Here is an 8,538-nt window from a genome sequence, read left to right on the forward strand (position 1 = left end):
GACTGTATTCTGGATATGTCTACTTTATCAATAATGTAAATTTATTAGCTTTGCTGTGACATTTGAAATAGGACAGCATGAAAAACAGAAAATAATTGAAAGAGTATTTTTGTGTTGTATGAAACAATATGCATTGCACAGTATTAACTTATCCATGAACATATGTGAGTAGGAACATATGGAGCATTTTGAAGACATTGTCTGGATCGATGTAACTTAGATGTGAAATTCCTTTAGAATTCAGATTTTGGTCAGGACTGGGAAACTCGCTGTGGATTTATCATTTCTCCACTACTTAACACCCTCTAAAGTTTATAAAATGCCTTGAAAAATACCTATGATTGAGAGAAAGATAATAAGAGAATATAAAGGTGCATAGCATAGCACTCAGCTAAGGAAATGAGAATTCAACAAGCTCACCAATGGCTCTTTGTCAGGCTCAGATAGTAAGCCACAAATAAATGCTTAGACTCCCGGACAGATGGGAGAGGGGACTACTGTTTTCTCCTGTTGTAATGGTGGGATTTTTAGTAGGATAGGTAACTCCAAAGGTGAACTGAAAGAATCAGTAATGGAAAGATGAGAACTGGATTTCTGTTCCTGCTTGTCCTTGTGGACCAGTTCTATCTCCTCTACCTATGGGACACGTTCTTTTAATAATATGTCCCCACTCTCCAGAGTTATCATATGCTCCATCTCAACTAGAAAATTCCCATTAACTTAAAAGTTATAATTCTACTAATAGCCTCTTTCACTTTTGCTCCTATCCTGTTTCTTTGTTTGCCATTATGGCAAAGTTTTAAGAGATGTCTATCTTTGTTCTTTCTAATTTCTTTCCTTCTACTTTTTTCTTAGCCCACTCCAATCAGGTTTAGACTGTACCAGTCTAAAATATAAGTGCTCTTTTCATGGTTACTAACCATGTGTATATTTCAGAATCCAGTGGTTACTTTGTGTCTTTGTGTTTGGTCCATTGGCCTCACTTCCTTCCTTTTAAAAAATATGTTTTCTTGGTTGCTAGGGCACTATATTCTCTCGGGTTTATACATATCTCATTGGCTATTTTTTTCATTCTCTTTTGTGAATTGTGTGCTCTTACCTGTTCTCTTCAATGGAATGTCCCAGGGATCCACTTAAAAGACAAAAAAACCTTGCTTCATTAATATTTTGGTGGCCTCATTCATTCTAATGAAATTGAATACCTTCTATATGCTTATTACTCCCAAATTACTATTTCCATTCTAAACCTCTTTCACACTCCAGACTTGCACATCCAGTTGTCTGCCCAGCATCTGTACTTGGGTGTGTTGCAGATATTTTCGCTTTAACGTGTCTAAAACTTAACTTTTTTATTGAGTTTATTGGTACATTTTAGGTATTCAGTACAGTTACATTCATTATTGGGATCTGTACCTTCACATGACAGGTCTTGGTTCTCATTTTTTCCCCTTGTCCCTGCCCTCCCTTCACCCCCTTCCTCCCCTCCCCATTTACAAACACTTCATTTTCCATTTTTTAATTTTCTCACATTTTTTTCTTTTCCCTTATTACCTTTCCCCTACCCTTCCCACTTTCCCTACACCTTTAGCCCTTTTCTTCCTATTTCACATGATTTTTGATTTCTTCCAATCCAGTGCTCTGTCTGTTCTTGTCTGTCTTTCCATATAACACCATACAATCTTTCTCCCCCGTCCCCTCAGCTAACCCATCAGCAGACCTTCTTGACTCTCCCTTCCAAGTATATCCAGTTCAGTAGCTTCTTACCACAGTGTTCATCCAGATCCTGCCAGTAATCTCTGTCTTATTTTTTCATCTCTGAGACCCAGTAACTTAAGGAGAGGTTTATTTTTCCTTTCACTTTCTTCTTCTTCTGCTTCTGCTTCTTTTTAGATTCAGTTCATAGTTGTCTGACTCTAATCAGAAAGAGCATGGTGGAAGGGATAGGGAGGAAAGCTGCTGACATCACGGCAGCTAGGGAAAGAAAGAGAAAGAGCAGAGGAGCTAAGGGCAAATGTACACCCTTCTGGGTCATACCCTAGTGATCCACCTCCAACCAGGCCTCCTAGCAGCACATTTAGCTACTGTACTTATCAATGGATGTATTTATTGGTGAATATAGTACTTCCATGATACAATCACTTTCAACACCTGAGTAAGGGGATATTTTAGATCCAAACTATAACACTCCTCAATAATTTTCTTGCTTCCACTTTTACCACCTGGATCTGTTCTCTGTAGGAGAGACTGAAGTCAGATACTGTCACTCCTCTGCCACAAACCCTCCAATGGCTCCCATAACTTGAAGTAGAAGCCAGAGTCCTTATTACAGTAGCCTACCAATGTCCTGCATGATGAAGACCCATGTCACACCCTGGCTCTCTCTTACTATTATCTTCCTTCTCCATGCTTTCTAGCTGCCCCAGCTTTCCTGAAGTTCTTTGAAAACTTCAGACATTGGCTGCCCTCACCTTAGGGATTTTGTATTAGCTGTTCTCTCCAAGTTCTTGTTCAAAAATATTCATATGCTTTGTTCTCTTTCATGATCTTTCTTAAATTTCACCATCTCAGTAGCATTATCATGGCCATCTTATTTTAAGGATGCCACTTGTGCCATCCTCTGGCTCTTACAGTCCCTTTCCCAGGCTCTACTTCTTCTATGGCACCCTTCAGCTTTTGACAAGATTTTCTAACGTGTTTTAGTTGTATATTTTGTTAACTGTTTATTTTTTATCTCTCCCCATGGTGATGAATGTTCCACAATGATAGGTCCCTTTGATTGTTTTGTTCACTGATACATTCTGAGCATAAAATAATGACTGGAAACTAGCACATATAAGGAACAAGTGGGTGTGGCTGGGCATTATGAACATAGCAAATAGATTTAAGACATTTGATATATTAAAATAATTAAATGCTGTATTTAAATCACTAGATATAGAATATTTGATAAAATAAAAATGGATTTGGCATAATAGCAAAACTAATAAGCAAATGAAAACTATAGTACTCTGAGAAAGAAGATTGAAGAGGATGTCAGAAAATGGAAAGAAATCCCTTGTTCCTGGATAAGTAGAACAAATATAGTCAAAGTGGCTATACTTCTGAAATTGTTACATAGATTTAACACAATCCCAATCAAAATATCAATAGAATTCCTTATAAAACTAGAGAAAGCAATCTTAAAATTCATATTAGGAACCAAAAGAGACCTAGAATAGCAAAGGAAATTCTGGGAATCAAGGACAAGGCAGAAGGCCTTGACTTCAAGCTATACTACAAAGCTACAATGATAAAAACAAACAAACAAAAAAACCAAATATGTGGGTCAGTAGAACACAATACAGGATGCAGAAACAAGTCCAAGCACATTAATCTACCTTATCTTTGACAAAGTGGCCAAATCCTTTTGCTGGGGGAAAGATACCCTCTTTACCTAATGGTTTTCCAACTGGCTATACACATACTGATAATTGAACCTAGACCCATATCTCTCACCATACACTAAACTAAAATGAAAATGGATCAAAGATTTAAACAGAAACACTTAATCTGCTGGAGACAATGTAGGTGAAACATTTGAAGACAAGGATGTAGACAAAGATTTTTTTTTCTTTTCGGTATCAGGGTTCAAACTTAGGACCTTGCACTTGAAGGCAGGCATGGCACCACTGATCTAAATCCCTAGTGACAAAAACTTTCTGAACAAAATGCCAGTTGCACAAGAGATAATACCAAAAATTAACAAATGGGATCACATAAAAATAAGTTTCTGCACAGCAAGGAAACCACCAACAAGTAAAGATACAACCTACAAAATGGAAAAACAATTTTGCCAGCTACTCTTTAGATAAAGGACTAATACACAATATATACAGAACTCAAGAAAATCAGACACCCCCAGATTGAAAGATATAATAAAAATTAGCATCTGAAATGAATAAATACTTCTGAGATACAGTACTATAACCAATAAATACATGAAAAAATGTATCACCAGCCATTCAAGAAATGCAAATTTAAAAAAACCTGAGATCTCCTCATTCCAGAAAGAATGGCTATCATCAAGAAATCAATCAATAGCGAATGCTATTGAGGCTGTGAGGAGGGGTGTAAACTGATACAATTACTATGGGAATCCTCAGCAAACTAAAACTAGAAATTCCATTTGACCTATATTCTCCTTCTAGGTATAATCCTGAAAGAGTTAAAGACATCAATCATATCACAATGATGTATGCATAACTGTGTTTATAGTAGCACACTTCATAATAGCTGTTTTGGAAGCAGCCTGTATGTTCATCATCAAATGAATGAGTACAGAAAATTTGATATTTATACACAGTAGAGTACTACTCTGCCATAAAGAATAAACTTGAGTCATTTGTAGGAAAATAGACAATCTTGAGACCATAATATTAAATAAATCAGATACATAAGATTAAATATCACTTGATTTCTCTTATATGAGAAACTCTACTGTATATAAATGAAGTGCAACTTACATAATAGGAAAAGTGCAGACATAATAGGAAAAAAAAAACAGAAAAATGTTTTTATAATCTAGAATGGACAATGTCTCTAAAAAGTATACTTTGATTTAGTATAATTGCCTTGTGCATTTTATATGTTTTTTGGTTTATTAATCTGGTTGTTACTCTATGTGTGATAATTAACTTTATGAGGACTTATAAATAAAGGAATCTGATGGTGGCATAAAGTGGAAGGTGGAGGGGAAAGGAAAAAAAAAGAATTGAGGTGTATTATGTATGTGTACCCCTTCCCACAAGAAGTGTAATCATTATGTACTATAAACATGTTAATAAAAATATTTTAAAAGAAAGTAGAATATCTACATATAGAAATATAATCTTTGAGATTAAGAAATTCATTGAATTTATTATAATAAAAGAGATCCAAAAGAACTAAACCAAAATACCTCATCTGTTATTTAGTGGGGAAGAAAACATCAAAAGATTAACAGTGTGCTCTGTTTACAAAACTGGGTTAATAGGCTCCTTACACATTATTGGTAGAAATGTGAAATGACACATATACTATAAGGCACTAAATTCCTGTGCTGGGCTCAAGCTTGCAATCCTCCTGCTTCAGCGGACCACATGGCTAGGATTATAAGAATGCATCACCATGTCCACCTCTCCAGATCAATTTTTTAAAGTCTTCTCATAAAATAAAAGCCAGGCCTAGGCAGATTTTAGAACAGTTTACTAAACTTTCAAAGAAAAAATATCAATTGTCTATAACACTTGAAAGTGAAAAAAATAAGAGAGCTCTCTAAAATGATTAAGCAGGCAAATGTAGTTCTGAATTAAAATCAGAGAAAAACTGGAAAATACTCGTTTTCACTCATAGAAATAATTTTGTTTTTAAGTATTGGTATTTGAACCCAGGGGCTTCACACTGAGCTGTATATCCAGACTTTAAAAAAAATTTTTTTTTGGTTTGTTTTTTATTGAGACAGAATCCTGCTAAGTTTTGCACACTATGCTTGAACTCACAATCCTCCTATCTCAGTCTTCCAGAGTATTAGAATTATAGGCATGTGCCACCAGAACCCCCTAAAAAAATTCATAAAATTTGGAGATTTGATACCATTTTTTAAAAAAACGTATCTTCATAAAGTTGCATTTATTCTAGTAATCCAAACTTAGCTTATCACAAAACAAAATTAAAAATTTCTGTGATAATTTACCTCATGATTGTAGAACTTCCATATGAGCATCTCAACAGAAAGCATTTGTTAAATTTTAATATTCATTTAAAACTTCTAATAAAGGAGGAATAGCAAGGAAATTTCCTCAATTACAACATCAAAATTCCATGATAAAAATACATCAAAATATTTCCTTTAAATAAAACATAAGACCTGAAAAGGAAATAATTATAAATTGTATCAAAGATGATATTTATATAGAACATCAAAGAGAATTTCTAGTCAAATTATCATAAACAAGGGCTCTGCGATGTTGGTGGATATGGTATCAATATATAAAATGTAACTTCATTTCTACACCTTTGGAATAGTAAACAAGAATTATAATAAAAAGAACCAACCAAAGATGCCAGAACTATGTACAAAATTGTTGTAGAAAGACATTAGGGAATAAATAAATGGAAGGTTATCCCTTATTAATGGATAAGGATGAGCTTTTAAGTAATCTGTAGGTTTAAATTCTAATGAAAGCGAAGAACCAAAAATAGCTAGCTTCTAAATATAAAGAGGCATACATAGAATCTTAATTAATCATTTAATATACATGCAGTTGACATCAGCAGCCTCAACCATTTCTGGAATTTTGATCTGTCCCACAGAGGCACAGCATATCGTTGGGGAAAATGGATCCCGCAACAAATGCTGTGGGGTGGTCAGACACATGCAATTCTGTCCTTTCCTGATACCATTCATAGAAATCAGCTTCAGTAAGATTAAAACTGAGAAAGAGGAGGAAGACTTTGAAGTTTAGAAGAAAATTAAAGAGGCTGTTTATAAATTTGAGCAAATGATAGGCTCTGTAATATCCAAAATATCAACCCAAAAGAAATATGTCTCCATTAAAATTTAAAACATCTATTCATCAAAGGTCAACATACAAAAGTCAGAAGAGAAACCCTAAATTAAGCCTTCATTCTTGAAATACAATATTTTATGAACAACACAGGGACAAACGTTTGTATAAAGAATGTAACTGAGTATGTCACTTATTTAGATGTTAATAGATGAGGGTGGAGTGTCCCCGAAGAGTGTAAGAAGAGAGCTGTGCCCCAAGTCACAGATGGGGTTTGGAAGAACCTTTGGAACTAGTACAAAGCAAAAGGCAGAGAAGAAAAGGAGGAAAACAGAAAAATATAAAACCGTGAGAAACCTATGGAAAGAGACAGTTGTGTCTTGAAATGTCATATGGACACTTAAGCAGCAGGCCTCACCTAAGTGGATGTTGGGTAAACAAACTGGGCTGATCTTCATTCCCAAAATCATTTGAAATTGCAGTCATCTCCCATCAGGTAGTATATACACCTATGCTTCAGTAAACTGCTTTTATAGTTTAGAAATATATTCGGATTTTCCAGAGTTCTCTTTAAGGTTTCACGAGGCCACTGAGAATGGGACACTTAAAATCTCTTTTAAATGTTATTTTCTTTGATAAGAGTGGGCAAGGCCTTTTGGGATGGTATGGAAACCCTGAATCCTATGACTTCAAGGGCAGTTAAGCATTTTCCATGACTGCTGAGGCAGCCTGAGTTTAGTTTCCCAGAGTGTTAGGAAGAAATAGCTGTTGTCTGTATTCCAAGGGCAATGTGGCCCAGCATTGCAGAGTACCTGATGGAGAATTCTTGATCCTTTGTGCTCACTGGGGGTGGGGACTGGTTATTTTGTCTCGCTGCCTTAAGATCCCCTTAAAACTCACCTTGCTGCCTCATTGTACCATGCAGCTCCACTTGAACTCGATACATTTCCATTTAAATGGCTCTGCTCCACATTGTGTCTGTTCTGTCCTTGCTACAACTGTGGAAGCTGTGACAACGTTGGTGAACTCTATTACTTGTGACCCCTGTTGGCCTGTCCTACAAACATAGCCAATAAGCCGTCATTGGACAGCCATTACATTCTTCACAGACACTGTGTTGTGAATCAAATGCAATGTGACCTAAACCATTTCACTGCTATTTTCAGTCATTAGAAAGTGCTCATTTTAGCCTGATGCAGTCTGACTATTCTTTGAAGGAACTTCATTTTGGACTACAAAGGCTTTGAATTTTATTTTGCTCCTTGTGGTAATTTTTGTTTTCTTTCTCTTTCAGGGTATATGAGGAATATTAATTTCTACCTGGTCTTCATCAACTGACCTTGAGAAACCTAATGAGATGCTTTTCCTTAACGCAATTTAGCTCAGCCTCACTGTTTTTTACCTTCGCTTCAACTGTCTACCCACTCAGCTGAGCAGTTAGGGATGGTCAATTTCCCTGTCATTAGGTATGCGTGTTTGCAGATGCTGATTACTAAACTCATTTTATCCCTACTGCCTGAAAAATGTTACATTATGTTTATAATTGGTTTTGCCTGTTATTAGAATCATCAGAACAATGTTAGTAAGATGCAAAAAAGCGGGAATCACTTGATACTTTCAGGTTAGTGAGAAATGCTGGCTGCCACAGGCTTATTTCTATAAGCAACTATTTCTAAGCTAATTCTCAGACCAGGTTTTGGAAAGGTTGGGGTCTTTTTATATTTTTATCTCTGCTTTCTTAATCTAGCCAAAAGAAAAATATTGTATACTCACTCTGTTAAGCTTATAAATAAAATTTGAACTGCTTCTATATAAGTGGGCTGTTTTTATTTTTAGTGAAAAGCTCTTAGGTTTTCCTCTCTTCAGGAGTCTCATTTTAATATTTCTTTTTACAGTCTATCTAGATCAAATATGGTGAATCTAGGATCTTTGGTCTTTATATTTTTAATATGGTCCCCTTGCTTTTCAGAGTGGGACAAATTATTTGTAAAAATCAACCAAACACAAATGTTGT

General features: G+C 35.4%; 1 protein-coding gene across 1 annotated transcript in view; it reads left to right on the top strand.

Moving 5' to 3' along the window:
• Epsti1 (epithelial stromal interaction 1) overlaps positions 1-8,266 on the top strand; it is a 98,869-nt gene extending 90,603 nt beyond the window's left edge. Inside the window, exon 10 of the mRNA XM_010637081.2 lies at positions 7,819-8,266. Within this exon, the coding sequence (XP_010635383.1) occupies positions 7,819-7,827 (9 nt within the window). The 3' untranslated portion in view covers positions 7,828-8,266. The remainder of the gene's footprint in view (positions 1-7,818) is intronic.
• The last annotated feature ends 272 nt before the right edge of the window (positions 8,267-8,538 follow it).

Source organism: Fukomys damarensis, unplaced genomic scaffold (genome assembly GCF_012274545.1).
Source record: "Fukomys damarensis isolate Sample0158 unplaced genomic scaffold, DMR_v1.0_HiC HiC_scaffold_38, whole genome shotgun sequence".
Lineage (NCBI taxonomy): Eukaryota > Metazoa > Chordata > Mammalia > Rodentia > Bathyergidae > Fukomys > Fukomys damarensis.